The sequence below is a fragment of the Hesperophylax consimilis genome, chromosome 22, assembly GCF_061612785.1.
Source record: "Hesperophylax consimilis isolate HC1 chromosome 22, BYU_Hcon_1.0, whole genome shotgun sequence".
Classification (NCBI taxonomy): Eukaryota; Metazoa; Arthropoda; class Insecta; order Trichoptera; family Limnephilidae; genus Hesperophylax; species Hesperophylax consimilis.
Window position 1 is genome coordinate 20,087,878 of NC_142857.1, and position 25,112 is coordinate 20,112,989.

At 37.3% G+C, this 25,112-nt stretch overlaps 1 protein-coding gene across 1 annotated transcript; it reads left to right on the top strand.

Annotated features, from left to right (window-relative positions):
• The first annotated feature begins 483 nt into the window (after window positions 1-483).
• Window positions 484-23,978, top strand: LOC149413194 (uncharacterized). The gene is made up of 7 exons (XM_089645320.1): window positions 484-650; window positions 12,248-12,317; window positions 17,765-17,911; window positions 21,237-21,328; window positions 21,431-21,506; window positions 22,315-22,448; window positions 23,722-23,978. The coding sequence occupies exons 2-7, from the start codon at window positions 12,248-12,250 to the stop codon at window positions 23,728-23,730; spliced, it is 528 nt and encodes a 175-aa protein (XP_089501446.1). The 5' UTR covers window positions 484-650; the 3' UTR covers window positions 23,731-23,978.
• Window positions 23,979-25,112: the final 1,134 nt, after the last annotated feature.

Genomic DNA, 25,112 nt, shown 5'->3' on the forward strand with positions numbered 1-25,112 from the left:
GAAAAATTTGACCAGATTTTTAATAAATTAACAATATTTTAAATCAGTAATTTTTCTTCGTGTTCTTTGTGACCTTCTCTTCTTTTGGAGTTCAAGTGTACAAATTTAATGATGTCGGAATAAAACTGTAGATTTTTATTTAAAAAAACAAACCCACCGATACTCTTCTTCGTGTTTTGTTTTTTTTTCAAATGCGAATACCGCAAAAGAGTCCCAACTGCTCCCAACCGTATGGAGCCCGTGAGACTAAGGCATCCCCAATTGGGGTATGTTGTGAAGCTGAAGGTTGTGGGGTGGGGAAGGAGATGGGAGAGTACCTGGTGACCAAACACGATAAAGCTGTTTCCTGAACAAAATCGCTACGGCCACCAACCAGAAATTTTAACTTCGTTGTGTAATGCAACCCAACCCGTCTACGATAATACCTATAATGCCGATCGAAAAAAATGGCTCATCAATATAAAGATTTAGAGTGTGGAGTGAGCAACAGTTGTGATTGTGTCTTCGGAGCAAGAGGGTGAAATTATTATCTTACCACGAATAACGACTTTAATAGAATTAAATAAAAGTATATTCATTATATAGTTGGGCTGAGTTTTCATTAAATAATATAATTTATTTTGCAAGTGGTGAAAAGGGAAACTTACAAAGTAAGTAGTAACTATTTTATAACTAATATAATTGCCCTTTTGGGGTGTTTTGTAATGATTGTAATCATCTTTATTGTAGATACTTTTATTGCATTAAAATAAATGCATTTTTTTTAAATCTAGGATACTATTTATTAAGTAGGGAATATTTCTGTGAGTGAGGGGGAAAGGTATATGAGTCGATTTATAGCTTCAACGAAATGAGTACCTACCTAAAATCAACCTTTTCGCTTTGTAGTGTTTTCTATTTTTAAATACACCTATTTGAACCTCACTTTTGTTTTCGATAATGAATTAATGCAAATGTATTAAGCGGAAATTAACCAACTCCCCGACATCGATCGAGCTGAAACTCAGCAGATACACTCGTTGTCGATGACAATTTACTGTATCATCTTTTGGTGGGAATCACGTACATTTCTCTGAAATTTAGTGACATATCAGCAGTTAACATACGAAATAAATGTCGTTCCTATCCAGCTGGGATTTGGCTCAGTTGTTGGTGCGGTTGACTCCAGTCACCGGCGAGGAAGTTTCAATCCTCTTACTATTTTATTATGTTTTAAAAGACACAGTTCACAGCAGAGCCTGTCCGTGGGGAAGAAGGTTCAATCCTCAGTCAAACCAATTTAAAAAAAATGTTTTTAAATAGATCTATTAATATAAATTGATGTATTTTAGTACGGTTTGGTTTTTACCTTATTATTTGACTCGACTCGTTCCTTTCGCATGCAAAATTACATTTCCTAACCAAACAACAAACATGTCAAACAGGTTATTTGTTATCTTGTTAGTTGTTTGGAATAACTGTTGCGGCGTGAATGGACTGTAATTGCGGTATTTTGTGATATTGTTTGATCGACTTACCAATATCTCCAAGCTGTCGGCACCTTTCCACTTTGCTCTGCTTTAATCACCGGTAAGGTAATTGTTAGTATTGGAGGAGGTCAAGGAAAGGGAATAGTGATATTGGATTTTGCGAAATGGTTCAATGCGTTATAGATTGCTATTTTTATGCACTATTTCACGGCGATATTTTGCAGTATGACATTTGCCGTTTACAGCGCGGCGCAGTGGTTTTAATAACTCAAGATAGGTTATGCGGAAAGCGGTTGTACTTGCGGGCGGCGCGATACTTTAACAACTGACTCATGTAGGTAAAAGGTGCGGAACGCGGGTGGGAAACAACAGAACCAAATACTATGCAACAATAACTGGCCCGAGCATGCCCCCCGCCTTGACCAATGGTCAAAGTAACTAATACAACAAAAGAAAAAAAATGAAAAACAAAAACACGTTATGAAAGGATTCAATAAACAATACTGAACCCGCGGTAGAACTAAATTCTAAATTAACTAAATCTAAGATAACGTTAATGTTATTGTGTAGGCAGGGGACAGAGTTTAACGACTGCCCTGCGATATGTTCCGGAGTTAGTCTTAACGTCCGCAACGCGGATCACCCCATCAACGCCGGGGTGGACGTTTACCACTACGCCAATAGGCCATTGTAGTGGTGCGATATTGTCACTCTTAATTATTACCACGGTGCCTTTCGTTATTGGATTCGAATTTGTATTCCATTTCTGACGCGATTGCAGCGTGTTCAGATACTCCATTCGCCATCGATTCCAGAAAGTCTGGACGAGACGATCGACAAGATGTTTTCGTTGCAGCAAATTTACTGGCGCATCTGACAAATCAGCAGCGGGTAAAGATTGTAATGGAGTGAGCGTTAAAAAATGCGCGGGTGTTAAAGGCAATGGAGCCGAAACATCGGTAACGCTGAGCACTGATAATGGGCGTGAATTTAGAATAGCTTCAATCTGATGAAGAACCGTTTGCATCTCTTCGTACGTGAGAAGAGATGTACCCACAACTTTATTTAAGTAACATTTAATGCATTTAATGTTACTCTCCCAGATCCCACCGAAGTGGGGTGCTTGTGGAGGATTCATCTTCCACTCGATACGGTTTTCCAACAAATTTTCTGAGAATTCTTTCTTGTAGTCCGGTGACTCTAAAAGTTCGAATAAAGCCTTCAAATGCGATTTAGCTCCTACGAAATTTGTCCCATTATCAGAATACATTACATTTACAGGCCCCCGACGGGATAGAAAACGTTTGAACGCGTTGAGAAAGACTTCAGTCGAGAGGTCTGAAGCGAGTTCAATGTGAACCGCGCGGGTCACCAGACAGATAAATAAGCAAATGTATGCCTTTTGGCTTCTAACACCCCGACGTCTATGCGGGATTATTTGAAGCGGCCCAGCGTAGTCGACCCCCGTGTGCAGAAAGGCTTTAGCTTCGCGGACACGGCAAGCGGGTAAATCTCCCATTATTGGGAATTGCGGTTTGGGATTGACTTTAAAGCATGTATTGCACTGATGCACGCGTTTCCGAATCAAATTGCGCGAAGAAAGTATCCAAAACCTTTGCCTCAACAGAGACATAAGTAAGGTGGGTCCCGTATGCAAGTTCTTAGTGTGGTAATAATCTACTATTAAATCAACTATATGATCATGAGCGGGTAATAAAATAGGATGACGACTATCAAATTCGAGTTCGGCGTTTCTCAATCTGCCTCCTACTCTTAGGAGACCGTCCTGAATAAATGGATTTAATTTAGCAAGAACTTGCCGTAGGTACTTTCTTGCCGTCGTTCACTGACTTCATATCATCGGAAAAATGTACTTGCTGAACTGCCTTTATAATAGCAATTTCTGCAATGTCAATATGGCTTAACTCAAATTTACGCGGCAATTTCCTAATGAAGCGAAACACGTAAATGACAATTCGAATCAATTTCGACCACGAATGAATGCGAGAAGCCAATGTGCATAATAAAGGTGACACGATTGTCTTGAGGCGATTATCGGTTTTAGGTTTCATTTCGGGTGGATCAGCTACACGAGAGCACAAGCCAAAAGTAGTTGGCTGTTCATACTGATTGGGTTTCAATTCCGGTAACTGTTCTGAATTTGCGTGCTTAAATGGTGAAATAGGCCACTCGAAATGCGGCTGGCAAAGCCATTTTGGACCATTCCACCAAATGTCATTTGCTATCAATTGCGATGGTAGCATACCTCTTGACAGGCAGTCGCTAGGGTTATCAGCACCTGCGACATGATAAAAATGACTACTGTTTAAATTTTCGTGTATTTTTGCTACACGATTGGCTACAAAGGTTTGCCAGCGGTGAGGTGATGAATGAATCCAACTTAAAGTTACAGTCGAATCAGAAAAGGCAAATGTTGAATGAATAGTAAACCTAGCGGAGTAATTATCAATTACCTTTTTTAACAGGTGCGATAACAATAATGCAGCGCATAATTCTAGGCGTGCTAAGGAGACGATTTTTAGCGGCGCTACCTTTGATTTTGCGCAAACTAATTGAACCTTAATTCGGTTATCAGGAGTGGTCACATGAGCGTATACCACTCCTCCATATGCTTTTTCGCTGGCATCCGCAAATCCAACAAGTATTAACGTGCATCCTTCCGTGACTCCTATATGACGTGGAATACGAATCGACGATATTGACGGCAATTCCGCGTTGAACTGCTGCCACTGTTGTGATATCCTTGCGGGTGGGATTTCGTCCCAATCGATTTTCAAATTCCACAGCTCCTTTATTAGAAACTTGGCTTGTACAATTATAGGTGCTACCAGACCCATCACGTCAAAGAGTCTAGCGACAGATGATAAAATATTGCGTTTCGTACAAGTTCGATTGTCTGGAGTAACTTCAAATGCGAAAATGTCATCCGAAGGATGCCATCGTAGCCCAAGGATTTTTAGCGATGCATCATTATCGAAAGTTACACTTTGCGACAGGCGAAGTTCCAATGGAACGTTTTCTAAAACTGTGCTGGAATTGGATGCCCACTTAGCGAGTTGAAAACCTCCTGACTGGAAGAGCTCAATCAACTCTTCAGCCGCGCGGATAGCTTCTTGCTCATTTAAAGCAGAGCTAGCGATGTCGTCTACATAAAAATCTCTATTAATAATATCCTTTGCAAGAGGGAAGCGAGCGCCTTCATCTAACATTAATTGTTTGATTGCTCGAAGGGCTAAGAACGGACTACATTTAAGACCGAATGTTACGCGATTGTATTGGTAAGCCTGAAGCGGCTTTTGCGGATCGAATCTATATAACATTCGTTGATAACGACGATCTTCTTTGCGAACATTTATACATAAATACATTTGACGAACGTCTGCGGATATTGCGATAGGAAAAAGGCGTAAATTCAGAAGAATGCAAAATAAATCATTCTGTAGGCTTGGTCCCGTGTGTAAAATATCGTTCAAAGATAAACCAGTTTTTGTCTTTGCGCTTGCGTCCAGAACCACTCTCACCTTTGTTGTCATTTTATCTTCACGCCTAACTGCGTGATGCGGGATGTAGTATGCGTTTTCTGACGGTAAGGCTTCCACCTGGGACAGATAACCTTTATGAATATGTTCTCTTATTACTTCACCATAAAGCGGTTTTAGTTCTGGCAGATGATTAAATTTTCTTTCTAGTGCATAAAACCGATTTTGCGCAGCTTGCAATGAATCACCTAAGTCACAAGGGTTGCTTTTGAATGGCAAAGCCACTTCATAAGAACCGTCCTCGAGGCGAGTTGTGGTGCCTTTAAAAATGTCTTCAGCTTCTTTTTCTTCGAGGCTGTGAACTGGTTCCGAACCAATATCTTCGATTTCCCAGAATTTTTGCATTAAGTTCTCAATTTCGTGCGTAGCGCAGAAAGTTAATGCGGTGTTTGGTTGAGAATTTACTGGGGCGTCACCCATAAAAACATAACCTAATGTGGTATGAATCGTGACTGGAAAACCGGGGGTGATTATCTTATTTGGTAGCAACAGTTGAGAGAACAGACTGACGCCAATTAGCAAATCGATTGGGCCTGGCATTGCCCAGGTGTCGTCTGCCAGCGGAACATTTATAAATTTATATGACGTCAATTCCACCTTGCAAGTAGGTAAATGAGCGGTAATTTTTTCTAAAACTAGAGCGGTTATGGAGTATTTGAAGTAGGGATCAATCCTAGATTGAATTGTCAATGTGACACTTCCTCTTATTGATTGCGTTTTGCCACCTAAACCCTGGACTGCGAAGCGCGTTCCTGAACTGACTGCCAGGCCTAATTTTTCACAACATTGTGAAGTTATATAATGTTTTTGTGAGCCTGGGTCTAGAAGACAGCGGACGGTATTCTCTTCACCGTTTCGATCAACAGTGTGAACTTTGGCGGTAGCAAGAACTTCAGTGGTTGCCCCTTGTCGCGTGGTTACTGACATAGTACATATCGGCGGTTCTGCATCGTTAGGTTGAGTTTCTCCATTGGATGTGGAGGCGTTTGCTTGACTGGGTTTATCAAAATGAAGAAAAGTATGGTGCTTGCCATGACACTTATGACAAGTGCCTTTTGATTTACATTTTGTAGATGCATGTTGCGGGCTCAAGCAATTAAAACACAAAGATTTTTCCTTTGCGAAGGAAAACCTTTCCTTTGATGATAATTTTAAAAATTGTGTACAAGTGTACAGTTGCGTGTGGTTCTCATTTAGACAATAAAGGCATTTTGATTGCGTACTCGTGTAAGTATGATGTGTGCGGAGTTGAGCTGTGCGACCAGTTCCACCGGAACTGGTTGAATGTGTGTTGGCGGTGTTAGGTCCACGAGTTGTTGAAGTTCGTTGCAGAATTTTGACCTGATCTTGCACAAACGACACCAATTGCTTGCAGGTGGGAATCTCAATTTCTCGAACTGAGAGCTCAAATGCTTGTGCAGTTTGCGACTCTAACTTCTGCAAAGCGCATTGTAGTAATATAAAATCCGAAAGGTCTTCTATTCCCAATTGTTTTAGTGCGGCGATAGATGCTGAATATTTTTCTATAAAAACTGTCAGATTGTTTGCGTTGTGAGCTACGGTTTTTGAATGAAATATGTTATTCAGGTAATAAGTGGCAAGAGATCGCTTATCTTGATATTTATTGACTAGCGTATCCCAGATTATTTTATATGTGTCTCCAGTTGGCACTAAACCTGACGTAACATTTTTCGCGGTTCCAGTTAATTTTCCAATTAAATATTGTACGCGTTGCGAATCAGATAGTTGTGAATTTAAATGAACATTTGTTTTGAATGTTTCATAAAATAGGTGCCAATTTTCCATCCGTCCATCAAACGTAGGTAATTCTATAGCGGGTAACTTAATAAAATTATTATTATTAGTCGTAGCAGCACATGCAGATGTAGATGTTTGCGGTTTTGTAGCTAAATTTGGTTTTAAATTATTTCGTGCGCGAATAATACGTGTGTATAATTCTTCAAACTGTTCCCAGCTTGAATAATCTGGTTCAGAATTCGGGTCTGACGTAAGAGTATTCTCGTTAATTTGATCAATAATTAATTCAAATTTATTTTTAATTTCTAAAATACTTTCAGATTCGGACATAAATGCTTCACCTGAGCGTGACGCGTCGAAATTGATTGGCAAATTATTTGCAAGCAAAACTAAATTTTGAACCCTTTTTAGAATAATATCTCTTTTACCTTTTAGTAAAACTAATTGTCTTTTTAGTTTGTCTTCCATTTTTAGAATTATTTGGAAACTAAAAGTTTAATTATTTATAAAATAATGCGCAAGAAACACAAGTGTACTGGGCGACAATTTGTACTGACGAATTATAGTGGAGAAGTTATTTTCCAAATAATTAAATATATTGTGCCATAAACTCAAGCGATGTTTACGTACGTACTTAGGTTGGCATTAATACATAGACGAATATATTACGCTGGAATATCTTTGCGATTTGCACCGAATAAATTTGCTACAACAACATCGATAAATAATTTAATTATCCAAAATATCAAAGAGTACCTATACCTAGGCATGTAATTTCAAATAGCGGGCGAGTATTGCTAACTGAATTCTTACACAAAATGAATGCGATTTGCGATTGAATAGGAACAAATATGGTTCTAGAATTACCAAAATGTAATTCTCAATTTAAATAATGCGGCTCGAATAGGACCAAATGTTGCGGCGTGAATGGACTGTAATTGCGGTATTTTGTGATATTGTTTGATCGACTTACCAATATCTCCAAGCTGTCGGCACCTTTCCACTTTGCTCTGCTTTAATCACCGGTAAGGTAATTGTTAGTATTGGAGGAGGTCAAGGAAAGGGAATAGTGATATTGGATTTTGCGAAATGGTTCAATGCGTTATAGATTGCTATTTTTATGCACTATTTCACGGCGATATTTTGCAGTATGACATTTGCCGTTTACAGCGCGGCGCGGTGGTTTTAATAACTCAAGATAGGTTATGCGGAAAGCGGTTGTACTTGCGGGCGGCGCGATACTTTAACAACTGACTCATGTAGGTAAAAGGTGCGGAACGCGGGTGGGAAACAACAGAACCAAATACTATGCAACAATAACTGGCCCGAGCAATAACAATAACTTTATTCCAAACGTAAAGTAAAACCAGAATATTTTTTATGTTAATTTCCCAAAAATACACAAAAAAAATATTTCGTTGAATTCGTGAATTTTTATAAATAAAATTCTCATTCTCTAGGAAGACAATAACAAGTTATTGGATCGATGGTAGCTACCTATACAAGTTTTACAGTCAGCTTTATGTATGCATACGAACAAAAAGAGAATAGGGATTACCTGTACAAGATTCTTAACAATACTCTTAACAATCATCTTAACAATACTCTTGAACCAAGTGGTCGACTGTAAAATCGTTGTTAATTTAATGTTTATTTGGGCTTATAAAAGTGATCAATTCCACAAAAAGTTGTTGCCTAATTAATTATTCCACTTGTATATTGTACATCGTAAGTGATCGTGTGATTTCGTTGACTCTACAGAGTGCTACAATTCATTGTTTCATAACCTTGACAGTTCAGTACCTATTCATAATGTCTGTTCTACCTACTAAAGCGGGTACTAAGTCAAAACGTAATGTTGCCGTAGAGAGCCCCGCTGCTGAGGCTGGTTCAGAGCCAGACTTTGGTAATTTACTAATTTCGTTTAAGGACGAAATTAAAGAAGAAATTAATAAAGTGTTTATGCAATTAAAAACAATGAATGATGCGCTAAGAGAGTGTCACTCCAAAATTAATAACCTCGAAGTCAAAAACAATGAACTTCAAACTAATTATAATCTGGTATTGTCCAAATTAAACCGTCTTGAGCAAACCTCATTAAAAAACAACGTGGAAATTATTGGCATACCGGAAAAAAGAAATGAAAATTTAATAGATATCATAAAATTGCTAGGAGCCAAGGCAGGTGTTGATGTTCTCCCAAATGATATTGATGGAATCTCTCGTACAAGGGTCAAGGAATTACCCAGAGAAAATCCTAAATTTACTCGTCCAACTGTAGTAAAGTTCACAGCCAGCCGCAGTAGAGATAACTTTCTTGCTGCTATAAGGAAGAAAGGCAGTCTCAACTCAAGTGATTTGAAGCTTCCCGGGGACTCCAAAATTTATGTCAACGAGCATCTGACTGCTGCAACCCGTGCGCTCTTCAAGACAGTGAGAGACTTAAGCAAGGATTACTTACTTACTTACTTTAAATTCAGATGGATCAAATACGGAAAAATATTTATACGCAAAAATGAAACTAGTCCCATTATTCAGGTGACATTGGAATCTGACGTGACTCAGGTTTTTTGCTGATAATCTTCTTAGATTTAGCATCGTCTCGTGTGACTATAAGCTATTATCAATTTATTTTTCCTTTCTACCTTATCTTTTTTCCTACTTTAAAATATCATCATTTGTACTGGTTTTTCTTTATTTGTATAATATTAACAACTAACTCTTTTAATACTACCAACTTTAATCCAAATTATACTACAATTACTCTGCTTGCGTTACTACAACACCACTCTAATATTTATAATTTACTAGAACATGCTTACAACTATTTTATCTGTCTTATATTTTATCAACTAAATGTACTAAAATGTTGAATGTATATTATCAAAATGTGACTGGACTGCGTTCTAAAACTGATAGATTTTATTTTAATGTTACCAATAACAACTATGATATTATTATGATAACTGAAACTTGGCTTGTAGACAGTATTGCTAGTGAAGAGCTATTTGACAACCGTTACCTGGTATTTAGGCGCAATCGCAATGAGCAAAAAAGAGGAGGTGGAGTAATGATTGCGTTGAAGAAGCACCTTAAAGCTCACGAACAAAATGACTGGAATACGAGTGCTGAAGACATCTGGGTGACTATTTCGATTGAGAATTTCAAAAATATTCATTTATGTTGTGTTTATATACCACCAGGAGTCAATCACTCTCAAAGCATAAATGAATTCATGGATAAATTATGTGCACTTCGAGAACTTTACCACGACGATCACTTCGTCATATCAGGTGATTTCAATTTACCACTAATTAACTGGTCTATTGGTAACGGTAACAGAATGCAAATTATGAATGGTTATCAATCTGAAATTATTTCCAAACTATCAGACACTCTTTCTTTTACTGATCTCTCGCAATACTGCACCTTCCCGAATAATAATCGTACATTCCTAGACCTTGTCTTTAGTTCGTTCCCTGTTAATGTGTCTAATACTGATGATTATCTCATACCTGAATGTAAACATCATAAAACCATTATTTTCGACATCAATGTAGCTCTGGAAACCCCTATGGTGGACAACAAAAGGACAATCTATCTCTTCAGGAATGCTAATTTTGAAACGATCAATAACATCCTCAATAATATTGATTGGGATGCAGAATTTTTAAACCTGTCAACTAATAATGCCATTGACCGTTTTTATGTTATTTTAAATGAAATTATTCGTTTGAACGTCCCATCAAAGGAAGTTCATATTTACAACTCTTATCCTTATTAGTTTAATCCAGCCCTGATAAAACTCACTAAAGAAAAATATAAAGTGTTCAAAATGTGGAAAAAGTGGTCAAATCCTTTGGACTACCGTGAATTTTGTGTTCTTCGATCAAGGCAAAAGAAAATGTCTAGGGAATGTCTTAAACAATTTATAATAAACGCCGAACTTAATATATCCCGTGACCCGAAACATTTCTGGACCTATATTAAAGGAAAGAGAAATAACTCTGGTTTACCGCATATTATGAAACTGGGTGACATAACTGCCGTGAATCCCTTCGCAATATGCAACCTGTTCTCACAACACTTCGTCTCAACTTTTAATCACAAAACTGTTTCCGATGTTCATTCTACCAATTATCACGTAGACAATCAAGTTAACATATCTTCGGTATCAGTTTCCAAAGAAAAAATAGAAAAAATAATTGATACTATCTCTTGCTCATTAGGTGCAGGTAGCGATAAAATTCCGGCATTCTTTATCAAAATGTGTAGCAAGGTAATCATCTCGAAGCCCCTATTACTGCTCTTTCAATCCTCATTGAAAGAAGGTGTCTTTCCGGATCGCTGGAAGTGTGCTCATATTACACCAGTATTTAAGTCTGGGGCGAAAAATGAAATTTTATTCTGTTATTTAAGATGTTATAGGTATGAAAAAATTCACAGTGTATCTTTAAATGCAACTGAAGCATTTGTCTAGAGATTTTTGCTCTATTTAAAACAAGTCGTCTTTTATTAAATATTTTCACCCATTTCGCTTGATTATTATCGTTTTTTTCAATATTAGCGCGCTCCCTCTAACATTCTTATTTACATATCTCCATTTACAGGGTTTTCCAATAAGAGGTGTTATTTTGATATTCAATCGCAAAAGATCAATGGTTTCGTTGCTTGTGTGGCACGTAGCGTAGCTTGATGAAAGTAAACGTTGTCCAGATCAATACCATCCAATTTTGGCCATGAAAAATCATTAATCATCTCTCGATAGCGCAATCCATTCACCGTAACTATTGCTCCAGCCTCATTTTCGAAAAAGTAAGGTCCAATGACTCCGTCGGACCAAAAAACCGCACCAAACAGTCACACGTTGAGGATAGAGAGGCTTTTCAACAATAACTCTTGGGTTTTCCGAGCCCCAGATGCGACGATTTTGCTTGTTGACGAAGCCACCGAGGTTGAAATGGGCCTCATCACTCAAGATGATTTGCATTTGATTCACTCAAGTGAATTTTAATAATTTCAATGCGTTGTTGAAGCGTGTATCGTTCCATTTTTATTAATGGCGTAGTTTCTACTTGTCAAATGTCAACAAATGACAGCTTCAAAAGTAACATATACCGAAATAGCGGGCTATTCAAAATAATACCTCTTATTGGAAAACCCTGTATAACCATCTTTGAAATCTAAAATTACCTACGTGAATGCAATACGAAACTTCGGAAAATCTCATCATCGATGTGACATCGCTACAGAATTTGTAAATGTGGTGTTAACTTGTTTGTCAAAGTAATTTTTGTTGTTATGCTTGAAATAGTTACGTATAAATGCATTAAATGTAGAGGAAACAGCAATGCAGTGTTTGGCAATAAAACAAATGTCAGAGCAATCAACGATGCATGATATTTTAATATTTAAATTAGGATAATATGTAATGTAATAATGTGTGATTCCTTGTTTCAGATGACGGTGACTAGGCTCGTATTTTGGGCGTGTCCCTTTTTGGTGCTACTCCTTCAGCCCACTGCTTTGGGTAAGTACCAACCTACCAACTTGATCTAACTACCTTGTTAGTCTTGTTACCTGCAGGAAAGAAATCCTATTTTCGGAGCGACGGATTACGAACAAAAAAATAGTAGTATGCCACAGTTTTTCTAACTGTTATACTCGTATCTGATAGTATTATTACGCTAGCGTCTGGACGATCTAGGCCCTCTGATTGGTCGAATTCAAATCGTATGTTACGGGGAAATCCCAAATAGGGGGTCTGCAGGCAAAATTCGACCACTCTGTCCCTCTGGCGGTATAAGAACTAACCAAATGACTGGCGCGAATATTTAAATGTGTAGCTAACAATACGCATAGTTACGCAAAATTACTTGACCATTAACAAACGTTCAATAAGAAGATTTCTTCTGGAAGCTTATCACTTTGTGATGGCATTATTTATTTTATTAAAACATGAAAAACTTTGTTTACATCACTTAATTACATACAACCTGTACATGTTTCATGAACGAAGTTCACCTCATCAGGAGTAAGTATACATTGAAGTCAAAAATTAAATATAGATTACAATTGGAAAGAAGAAATGGAAGGAGGGGGGGGGGGTAAGAGTGGGCGGAGTTTATCAGAATTACAATATCGTTAGACGGGAAAGACCAGTTGAGTGGGAAAATATTTAAAAGAGGGTTTTATAATTTTTTTGCGTATTAATTATATCTGATTTTATAATGACATGTATTCTTATTTCTAAAATTTCAAAATTATTTATGTGCGATGCTTTATATCCTATGTGAAGTATTTTAAGACCTGAATTTTTTATCAAAAGTGTGATCATTATTCAAAAGATGATCAAACTCAGATTCACTATTTCCATTTAGAGCTCCGAGATGTTCTTTAGTTCTGACTTCAAAGTTTTTATTAGTTCTACCTTTGTAAAATAAATTACAATCATCCCAATTGAGTTTATAAACTACCTTTTTTTGTTTGATTATCGCCATTTTTATTATTATTTTTTTTTTTTTTTTATATTTACTCCACACAGGAGGCCCTGAAGAAAATAATTTCCCTCAGGGCCTATGTCATCTTTGGGGATGCTGTGTGGAGGGTCTTTTTGTGGAGAGGAAGGAGTGAACATGGGTCTTGAAGAGTCCCATGTTGTAGGAGGGAGGAAACACAGAGGCCGGCAGTTCGTTCCACAGCCGAGCTGTTGAACTTAAGAACGAATCGTAGAAGCGACCCGTTCTCATGTGACAAGTGTCAACTGTGTACAAATGTTGGGCGCGCGTTTGGCGTGTATCCCGACTACGCACCGGTGCCGAAGGAATCAATGACGCTAGTATATATTATATTACTGAAATAAACCGACTCTGCACAGAAGACTTTGCTACGGTTTGCAACACAGACTTTTCTACATAGGGTCTTGCGGTTTTTGCCGATTCCTTACCATACCGACCCGTGGGGCTTAGTAATATGGAAGAAGGGTCAGATACGTATCCACTCGAGCTATTTATATTATGCAAAGTTTGCCAAAATTTTTAAGCATTCGCTTGCAATGTGCCAAATTTATAGAACCTAAAATATGGGATAAACGGTGAAATTTAGGTAGATACATTGGGTTGTAAATAGTTTCAGATTAATTATCACCGATCGCTCCAGTGGGGTACTAGGAGACATTGCCGAGTACAACCCTGGTATTCCTGGCAATGTTAACTATGGTGAATGAAGGAAACTGGCAATAAAACGGTAGATATGGTTAGTCAATAGTGGTCAGATTTCATTAAAAAATGCCAAAATACGCAACAAACAATTACATAAAATATGCACCTTTAGTTGGAAAGCTAAAGATTGAACAATTTTTCGAATTTTTATGTGAAACATTTTTTGGCGCGCCTAGGGGGGTAAAACGCAAGCGTGGCAAGATGGGACGACGCACTTGCATGGAAAATTCTCCTGTATTTAGAATTAAAAGATATAATTCTGTAAATATTTTTTTACGCAATTGTTTAAAACATTTCAATGCGTTTTGTTTTTTCATTGTTTAGAAGAATAAATTATTTGTTCAAACATAATATTATATTCTAATAAACAATTTAAAAATTTCTAAAAACTGCGTCAAAAACCGCAATTATGCTGCGCTTGCGGTAACATCCCCTTATCAATAATCTACGTTACAATAATCAACTGAATTGATATATTTTTTAAAAACCAAACTTACATTAAATGTTAACATTTTATGTGAAACATTTGAAATTTTTTTAAACATCAAAAAAGTCACCGGTGTCAAAAAATTCATTCACACTTTTTACTCCATATGATAATGTCATGAAATTTTGGTTAAAGTAAGTCATGAACGTCCCAAACACCCTGTATTACAATAAAATAAATAAAATTATGATAATTATTCATTGAAATAATTATATCCAGGTATGTTTAGGGAATTTTTTCTCCGTCTCTCGACCCAAGTGAAAAACACCACAATAGTTGCTTGAACTGGTTTTAGCCATCTTTAGTGACCACTTATCTAGGAATTCCTAAATTTTGTCTTGCCTATCTCCTTCCTCTACCCGCTCCCTTCAGCCCCTCAATTGACTATACTAGATTCTCACTGGCTCCACATAATTGTATTGGTATTCACCTTTTTAAATACCTACAATTAATTGAATCTAGAAATAAGATAAACCTATATATTAGATTTTATAAATGACGTCGTAGGTATCTCTTGACCATCTCTCATTTTATGAACCTATTACATTTGCCTTAATTGATCCACGATACGTATAATAACAATATGACGTCAGGTAACATAGTAATTATTCAAGGTGTCCGGACGCCCACAAGTCAATAACTTCCTCGTTCGGGTCTGCGAATAATAGACAACAAATAATCTGAAATGGTAATTGTATTCGTCTGATCGGTAGATTGATTTGCTAAGTTAGTATGTAACATATTGATTATGCCATACGCCTACATTATTATATTGTTATTATTATGGGTTGTATATGGGCAATTGGTAATTTTAAAACATAGATAATTCTTCTGAAATATTCTAACAAGCACTTCTTTGAGAAACCAGGATTTTCAACAGACAAGTAAATAAATCAAATTACTCTATTATAATATTTTGCTAGATTATTCATGTCAACAAGTCACTTTTTTATACATATTAATATTCTGTTCAAATAAAATATTCTCTGTTATTATAACATTTTATACCTTAACCCTAGATAACTAATCGCTCGTCGAGGCGACGACGCGCTACTCGGCGAAATTCGAAATCACCTACTTCCCCCCGCTCCCCGACCTTGACTCTTTCATTACCTTCTTGATTTGAGTAAACAGTGCAGCACGTGACGCGATTGAGGCCACACGCATACTAGGACGTGCCCTATGACCATCTCGTCGTCCGCTGGACGAAAGTTTAGTTATAACATAGATCGGTCGATGGCCGAGTTGACATCGCGCTTGGGTCCCACTCAGGCGTAGTGTGTTCAATCCCTTAGCTAGCCAAGTCCTCCACCACAACTCAAGCAACATTTTCAGCTTACTGTGGTGTTAGTAGGAGATTTTCAAATATTGTCAGGTTATTCGTAACCCGCGAATGTTTGTCTTTCTTTTTAAAATAAAATTAAAAAACAATTTTTATATTTAAGGTACGTACATTCATATATTCTTATTGTTATTGTTAATGTTGGCGAATCTTCTACTATATAAGCTCAGGTTCCATCTACGTCAAACGTGCGTAAAATTTGCTACTTGTGTCCATCCAAGGCCCGGAGGATGACCAAACACCGTTGCACCAGATGTAGAGGGGCTATTTGTGGTCCACATAATGTTGACATGTGTGGTCACTGTGTAGACTGATATTTTGATATTAATTTGTTAATTATAAACCTTACTTTTGTGCCATGTAACAAGTTCCTATCTTAATTAAATATTTTTGATTTTTTTCTAATGTTTTATTGCGTAGTCCACTCCACGAGTGTAGTTACAATGAAACAATGAAAACAGTTTAGTTATCTAGGGTTAATAGAATTTATTTTATATTAATTACTATCTATTATCATAAACACCTTATACCTCGATTTATGTCAGGTCTTATCTCGTATTCATTCAACTATTAGATATTTCTTTTAATTATATATTGTCTCACTGCAGTTCTATTAACAATTTTTTTTACTTGCAGTAATATTTTTGTGTACAGATTACTTGTTCTGTAATTTATTACTAATATTCTCCTGTGTACCACTCTATGCTTATAATCCGATTTATCATTCTATTGTAAAAGGCGTTTAAATAAATAAATAAATCAATATTTTTACTCGATATTAATTTCCAAGAGAATATCAAACGTTTATAATTTATTTGTTCATCTAATATCTGTAAATAGAAGAAAATCTTTGATTTCCTTGAAATATTTTTTTCTCTTACTATAAGGACTGTGTCATCAATTATGTATTGAGGTATTCTAAACATGTGTCAACTTTTTTAATTAACAACACAGGACCATGGACGGTGCCTTGTGGGTTACCAAATTTCGATATTTGTTTTTGCTCGTTAAGGCTTGTAAGATAATTTTAAAAATCCTTTGACCAACTCGACAGCTTCTTCATTAGCACGTAAATAAGTTTTAATTAGATATTCGTGTGAAATACCTCTAAGGTTTGTAAAGATATTCACGAATTTATTGCCTTCATCAGGTGCGGAATAAATTATCAAAACGACTGTGCGATGTGTGTTTTAAATTTTTATGAAACGTTTTTTTACATAAAGCCCTCACAGGAGTCCCTGAGCAATATCCAATCTCAAGATTTACTTATATTTGGAAATTTGGTTGTGTTTTCTTTAGTTATGGTTATCTACAGGTGGATTCCCGTTCTTTATCCTTAGTAACTGTATCCCAATGATGTATTATGTTTAGATGAGACATGAAGCGAAAAAATAGGTTCCGCTTTTTTACCTCCAACTGACCTCCAACTCTCCCAACGTTCTAACTAAAACTACCAAATCCGGTTTACTCGCACCGCTTATCGCGTTCTAATAGTGGAAGTTTCTACGAGATACTAGTACGCAGTAGTCTCTCTAATTGTAGCTCTGTACTGTACCCCTCACTTTAGCTTTTGCATAAAATAGAGCTAAAGTGAGAGGGACAGGTCGATAGGTGAATTCCTTAGCTAAGGATAAAAAACGGGAATCCGCCTCCAGGTCTTTTACATTTCCTAGGCTTTTTGCGTACACAGTTACAACAAACCCCATCCTCCCATAATCACGTTTTTGGTAATTGTTTATTTTTTAAAGTAAAGTTAATGATATCAGTTAAATTAGTTATATTAAACAAAACATTGATGTTCCCTTACGCCCCAATGGAACATAATAATTTGATTATATTTCTACCCATAAAAAATGTCATCCGAAATCCCTCGAGACAAAAGTTGTATTTCTACTGAATGTTACAAAATAATGATTTGTGTGTTCCAGGCACGAGTTACAGCACGACAGGTTGCACGGACAGCTTGTGCGGGGTGAACGCGCGTTGCACGCACGTCTCCGGCGGGCGGCCCATCTGCTCCTGTCTCCCGGGCTACTCCGGGGATCCATTCTTCGAGTGCAAGAGCGAATGCGAAGGTCGGTTTAAATTTATTTAAGAAGAATAGTATGTTCACGGTCCTCCTATAGGCGGACTGTAGAGTGCTGTGTGTGTTACATCATGATTTCTTCATCTTCGTGTTTATCGACTTCATCTTCATGTTTGTTGATTTCGTCATCTTCATGCTTGCTGATTCCATCATCTTCATGTTTGTTAATTTCCTCATCTTAGTGTTTGTTTATTGTAGGTTTCGTTGGTGGTCATTATTTTTTATGATTTTCTCATCTTCATGCTTACTTAGCAATATTTTGACGCTGTTTTTATATTTGATTATCTCCATGGTATTTTATTTTATTTTGTATGGGCATTATATAATTTTGTATCATGGAATTTATGGTTTTTCTAGACTTTGAGGTTTTTTTCCTTGTAGTGTAGGTGTGTTGGTCAGTAAAGTACTCGTTTTTTCCTTCGCATTTATTGAATATTACTAATAAATCAATGGTGTTTATATTCTGTATATATGAAGATTCGTAAATAGTGTTTTTCTTTTTATGTATTTAATGACCAGAGGGCTTTTACATGTAGGTGGTACAATTTTGATGACAATTAATTTTGAAACATAAGAAAGAAATAATAAAAATAAAATGACATTAAAAAATATATGCATGAAACAAAAAAAAACAACAACAAAAATACTGCGATTTGACTGGTTTACAAAAATACAACTTCTACTTAGGAATAGTATTGGAATAAATATACTTTTTCGTGATCCACAAAATTCTCAAAGTTAATATTAAATATATCGACATCACCAAAATATTGGTTTCCCATAGTGTGAAACCGTTGTATTGGGGAGTTCGCAATGTAATTGCGCTTATATGTGCTGCAGTGGAATAGTGTATTTTGTCGTGTTGTTATTTTAGGTATTCGTAAGTTTATGAGTTCGCAACAGTCGAATTTAGAGTTTAAATTTTGAATAAAAAAGTTAAGTTGTTTATTTTACGCCTGTCTTCCAATCTGTGTATTTTTAGAGTATTTAAAAAGAAATGATATTGTAAGTCTTCTAGTGGGATATTTAATTTGAACGTAGATTTTTTTTCGTATTCGCTCAATGTTATTAATGTGAATTTTGTAAGAGGGAGACCAAACTACTAAGTTGTATTCAATTATGCTTCTAACTAGAGATATGTATAACAGTTTAATGGCTTGTATGGTATTATAGATACATTTTTGTAAAGCTTGATGTCACCAGTAAAGAGCATTGGAGGGGACCCACCCTTTCCCGACGGCTGTGTGAGGAAATTGATTGTTTAACCTCCTTAGCCGCACACGTCAGGACTCTAATTTTTTTGTAAAAAGAAGCTAAATTTATTTTAAAACGATTCTAGACCCTCCAATGTCCCTGCATGCATGATTGTTAGTAACATAAAAATATTCAAGCCGCGTATCGAGGGCAGTTTACCCCACTATCACGGGGCAGTCCCGAAAGAATGAGCGTGGCAAGCGGCCTGGCCACAACGCTCCCAAGCCCCCGCGTCCCTTAGCCAGTTTTCCGAGAGTACCCTCGAAGAAATGTAAATGGGGGGAGGGGGGGAGATACTCCCAAAGACCCTAGGGAATGAAGTGAGCCTCAGGTCACCGGAGGCAGGACGGAAGGGGACCGGGCTCGCGCAAACATTCCCCAGGCCCGCTCATTGTGCCGGGGGAGGCACCCGTGGTTTGAGGGACAGCCGCACCGGATTAATGTCACCTTACTGGATGCAGGAACAGGGTCTATCCGCCCCTATGGTGGGGGAATTAACAACACAGTACGATAGAGTTCAGTTCGACAACCTATTCATAAACCAATTTGTTAGTAACAAATAAAAAGGCAAATAACAAACGTAGAAAATAAGTTGTGATCAACGACAAATTGACCGTTCATAATAGAAAAAAAAGAAGGAAAAAAAAATTAAAGTAAAGAGCAATACCTCGACATCGTCGAAGCAATTTGTTAAATCGTTAATGAAAATGAGGAACAAAACCTTGCGGTAGGCCACTGGTCGTACGGAAAGCTTTCGATAGCAAAAGATTTTATTTTAACAAACAGTTAACGATTTGATAAATATCTCTTATTCCTAGGGAAAATAGTTTTCGGATTAGTAGTGTATGGGATACTTTGTCGAATGCCTTAGACAAATCTGTATATATGCAGTCGACTTGTTTATTTTTTACAAAAGATTCTAATATAAAGTTTTGAAATATATATAAATAAGTAAATAAAAAAAATACATATATTTTGATAAGTTAGTTGCGGTTGATCTACCTTTGACAAAACTGTGTTGCTTTTGGTCAATTCGTTTAATTAATTTGGGATAGATTTCATCAAGGACCAGTGATTTAAAATGCTTAGGAAGTACTGACTGTATATAAATGGGGCGATAATTGTGTATGTCAGTGTAGTGTCCTTTTTGAGGATAGGTATAACGAAGATCGATTTCCAGCGGTTTGGAAAATATCCAAGGAACAAGAGTCAGTTCAATAGTAATGTAATGGTTTAGATAATACATTGGAGCATTTTTTAAGGAATATTGGTGGAAAGTTGTCTGGGCCAGCAGATTTGTCAGTGTCTAAGGAAAGTAATTTATGTTCGCAAGATGTTTGTGTGATTTGGCAATTTGTTAAGTGTGTGATATTACTAAATTTGTATTCGCGTATTTTATTATCTGGGGTTTCGTCATTGTATACGTTTTTGAAGAACTCTGAAAAAAGGTTTACAAGGTCCTGTGTATTGTTTGCACTGATTCCATTCATTTGCATTGTTGGTAGGTAATTCGTGTTTTCATTGTTAATTTTTTTAAGAAATTTCCAGACGTTTTTGGATTTAAAGACTTTATCCTCGATGGTAGTTATGTACATTTTGTAGCACTGTTTGAAAAGATCTTTACATTTTTTCCTAGTTTCCCTAAAGTTTATATAATCAGCTATGTATTCGCTTTGTTTGAATTTTTTGAGATGAGAACCAAACTGGGTAAGTATAGTTTTTTGGTGTGTAAAAATGTACACAGGATTCAATAGTGTTAGAAAATTTTAGATAAAGTATGTCTAAAGATTTATCAATGTTTTTTTTTAATTTTGAAAGATAATTTGTAGTTAGTGAGTTCAAGTTCAGATGATTTTATTGCAAGTTCAAGCCAGGTTTCCTTGAGTGCATATACGTCATGATGATGGAATGGAAGAGCTGCGTGTAGATCGTCTAGTTTTGTTCGTAGTACAAGGATGTTTTGGTAATATTTTGTGATGTGGATTTGGATGTTTTGTAATTTGGTGTTGTGAAATAGTTTTAATCGAAGCATAATAAATTAATTATTATGTATTTTGCAGACAACGCCGAGTGCCAGGGACACCTCTCATGCCAAAATAACAAGTGCGTCGACCCTTGCCCCGGAGTCTGCGGAACCAACGCCAAATGCGATGTATGTATCACTTTCTTTCTGACATAATAGATTAACCTAATAGTAACTTTGACTTTAGTGATAATGCATGGTCCTTAATATAATTAAATTTGTATGTTTTAGGTTCCCAACCACGTACCCACCTGCAGCTGCCTCCCTCAGTACACCGGAGATCCATTCACCAACTGCAGACTCATACGTATGTAATAATTTAATATTAAAAATGAGAGCCAGAAGTCTTACGCGTCACTTTTATCTACAATAATTCATAAATATATTTCAATGGATAATTATTTGGGTCCCTACAATAATTCATATTGCATACATCATTCAGAAGAAAAATATTAACAAGTTTAATAGCATTTTTTTAGCATAATTTTTTGCATTACTTGTTTCACGTGACAGAGAAATAATGTTGCTATTTTATTCGTGTAATGTTTTGGAGATGTCAGTAGGTCGCAGGTTCGATTCTCGCACAGTACAATAAACATTGTGTTTTATGGATGACACTAAGGAAAGCGAGCGCTGTTATTAGTACTTACTATATATACGCCACTCACGTACCTAGGTAGGTTGAACCGTTTGAATGGGCTTTCTTAAATTGCACCTGGGAAGGGGAGGGTCTTTTTAGGAAAGGAAAGATAGGGAAGGAAAAGTACAAGGTATGTGGGTAAGAAGCTGGGAGTCAGTGTCCAGGAGTGATGGACGTATGAATCCATCCCTCCCACTGCGGTGCACAGCGATGCTCCGAGAGAGTCCTGCTGGTGAGGTCAAAAGGTATACTTCAATTAATCTCCCGATGCAACCTGCCATGCAGTTAGTGGGCAGACGCATCTGCCGCCAAGAACCCGACAAACCTCACCCCATGAACCCGGGCACCCCTGTTAAATCACCACTCGAGGTGACCTATAGCAGAGGTGTTAATTCGCGGGACCTCGGTACCCACAGCGCCTCTCGAATTGATAATTGACACTGCATCCATTCATTATATTTATTTTATATTTCAGGAGACCTGTGCGATCCCAGCCCGTGCGGTATTAATGCGCAGTGCCAGACCGACTTAGACGACACCAACAGAAAGCGGCCGGTGTGCACCTGCCTTCCCGGATATGTGGGCAACCCTCTGATCAGCTGTCAGAAGGTAAGAAAACTCCTCCATTTTCATTAAACACGTGACTTCAGTCCTTTAGTCACACATCTCAAATGACAACAATTGGTGTTGCCCCATCCGTTCATAATCAAATTATTATGAATTATTACTACAAGCCGTAGTAATAATTGAAAAAAAACTCCCGGGAAAGAATAAATGCCGCCCACCGATGGGAACTGAACCGGTCAGCTGTTTTAACCATTTTCAGGTGAAAAAAATGTACTAAGCAATAATTGTTGAATGAAAAATACTAGTACATATTGAATTATTTGACTGGTTTGGAATAAGCGGACGTAGCTTAATTGATAGAGCAGCTGACCGGCAATCAGAAGGCTTCAGGTTCAATTCCCATCGGAGGCATTTATTTTTTCAATTTGTACCTATGACGTACCTATTCAGACGAATAATAATTATTGCTTATAATAATTTGAATTATGCATAAAAAACTTTTAAGAAAATTTTTAGTATAATATCGTGTGGCTTTTATTAGAACTAGGTGAATCCTAGTATTCACGTACGAAAATGTCCGGATGAGCACATAGTCACAGGAGCATTTGCGAATGGATCTGTCCGGCAGACATGCATACTGAAATGCACAGGCAAGGAAAGGTTAAACCATGAACTTACTGGTTTGTTAACCCGAACAGCAAAGGCAACCTGATCTTTTCTTTGAGTCTCTATGTTCAATTTATGGAAGATTCAACTTTGGATTGGAACTTTGATTCCATAGAAAAGCCTGTTCTCGCGGACCTTTTCGGTAACCCCGAGATACTTCTAGGATGTATTGACCTTTTTCGTAGATTCGTACATTGTGGCATACATAGGCAAGGAAATAAATGTATGGTTTTTTGTATAACTCGACAAAATAATTTCAAAGTTACCTAGTCATTTCCGGCCCTTGGCCAAACGGTGCCTGGAGCTAGTAAAAATCTCAAGGGCGCTGTGTTAAGTGGTATGATGAGCACCTTGGCTCGTTGGTCCGTAGGGCATTGGCAAGTTGGCGCCTGGGGCGGACTGCTCCAATTGCGCCTTAAGAGGGCCCTGCACCTAGTTGTAGGTAGGGATTAGGCACTACCCTGCGATATTAGAATGTAGGAGCAATGGTACAATATTGGTGCTCCAGTGGTAGCGGCTCAGAGGCAAACCAGGAAAGAGATGGAAGGCTCGGGAGACTTGAGGCGAACAGCGAGGGGCGGCAATTCTATTCGGCCTTGTTTGAACTGTAGAACCACCAACAATCTGACTATGTTTGTTTGTATTCCAGGGTGAGTGACAGACCGACGATGGATGCATCGAGACACATGAGACGCGCTCAACAACTGTGCCACCAAGAGAACCACCGCCAACTACAACTACAAGAGATACTGAATCCTAAGCTAACGTCTATAGAGAAACCTAATCTAACCTCGCCTAAAAATATAGTTTCAACCCTTTATTGTACAAATTTTAAAAAGTCTTATTTAAGCAGGAAATACCTCATTGGTTCAAATAAACGAAATAATACTGATTTTAAAAAACTAATACTGCATTATTCGAAAAATTGTTTTGTATACAATATTGGAGTTTTACCTACCATTGAAACTCTTATTAGAATATATGCCTTCCTTATCCAAATTATTCCTTAGTGAGATAGCATCTCTGTTTCTATAACCAATTTCGGCTTCTTTTCTCCTCTTAACTTTTTTCATCGTTAAAATTTCGCGCCATTTGCCGCGCGATTCGTCCCTCTGTGAAATAAACCACTGCCGCCAACAGCTAGGCGTGTACGCACGCGATGAAGTGACGCCGTTTTTCTCAATTGTAGTCTCACCAGACAGGGGATGAAGAATATTCCGGATAAGGAAGGCAACATATTATGTAGTGCCGTTCCTTATCCAGAATATTCCTTGATGAGAATTGTCTATTATCGTCTGGTGGCAGTGTTGATGTCAATTTTGATCACCTTCGTGTAGAAGTGTCGGCTGGAGGTCTGTCCTCACACCGATCGCTCCTTCTGATTCCAGAATTGATTTATTTATTACACGCCCTAGTTAATAGTGTATCACACACTGCATGACGTCATGATTGGGAGTAGTGTGAAAGATGACGTCAGAAAATTTACTTGTAAATAGACCGATTCTTTTAATTTCTGACATTTTTTAAAACGCTGCCTTCAAGCTATCTGTAAGGTACTTATATTTTTTGTATTCAGATAGCTGATCACATTTTCTAAAATAAGGTTCGCGATAGGTACAATCTAAAATATTTGGAACTGGGTTATTTTTGTGAAAAAATGAACTTGCCCAGCTGGGAAGCAAAATAAGTAAACTGTAGACCAACAAAAGGTAAAATGAAATACACAGTGCCCATTTTGCATTGCGACACAATGCGTGGGCCTTTTCATAAATGTGCACGTGAACCAAACCAAAATTGTGTTGGGGTTATTTTTTTAATGAATATGCCGTGTCTAGTCTAATATTAGTCTATGTAAGGGTCCGTATAAACAGGACAAAATTTCCGCGAGGAAAGAAACAAAGCAACGTCCGTTCGTTCCTTCATTTGCCATAATTCACGGCTCGGCTCGCGGAAAATTTGTCGTGTTTATACGTAGCATAAGAAGTAGGTGTTGTTCGGGACAATTCAAATTTTTATCGTTTATTTTTCCTTTTTTCTCAA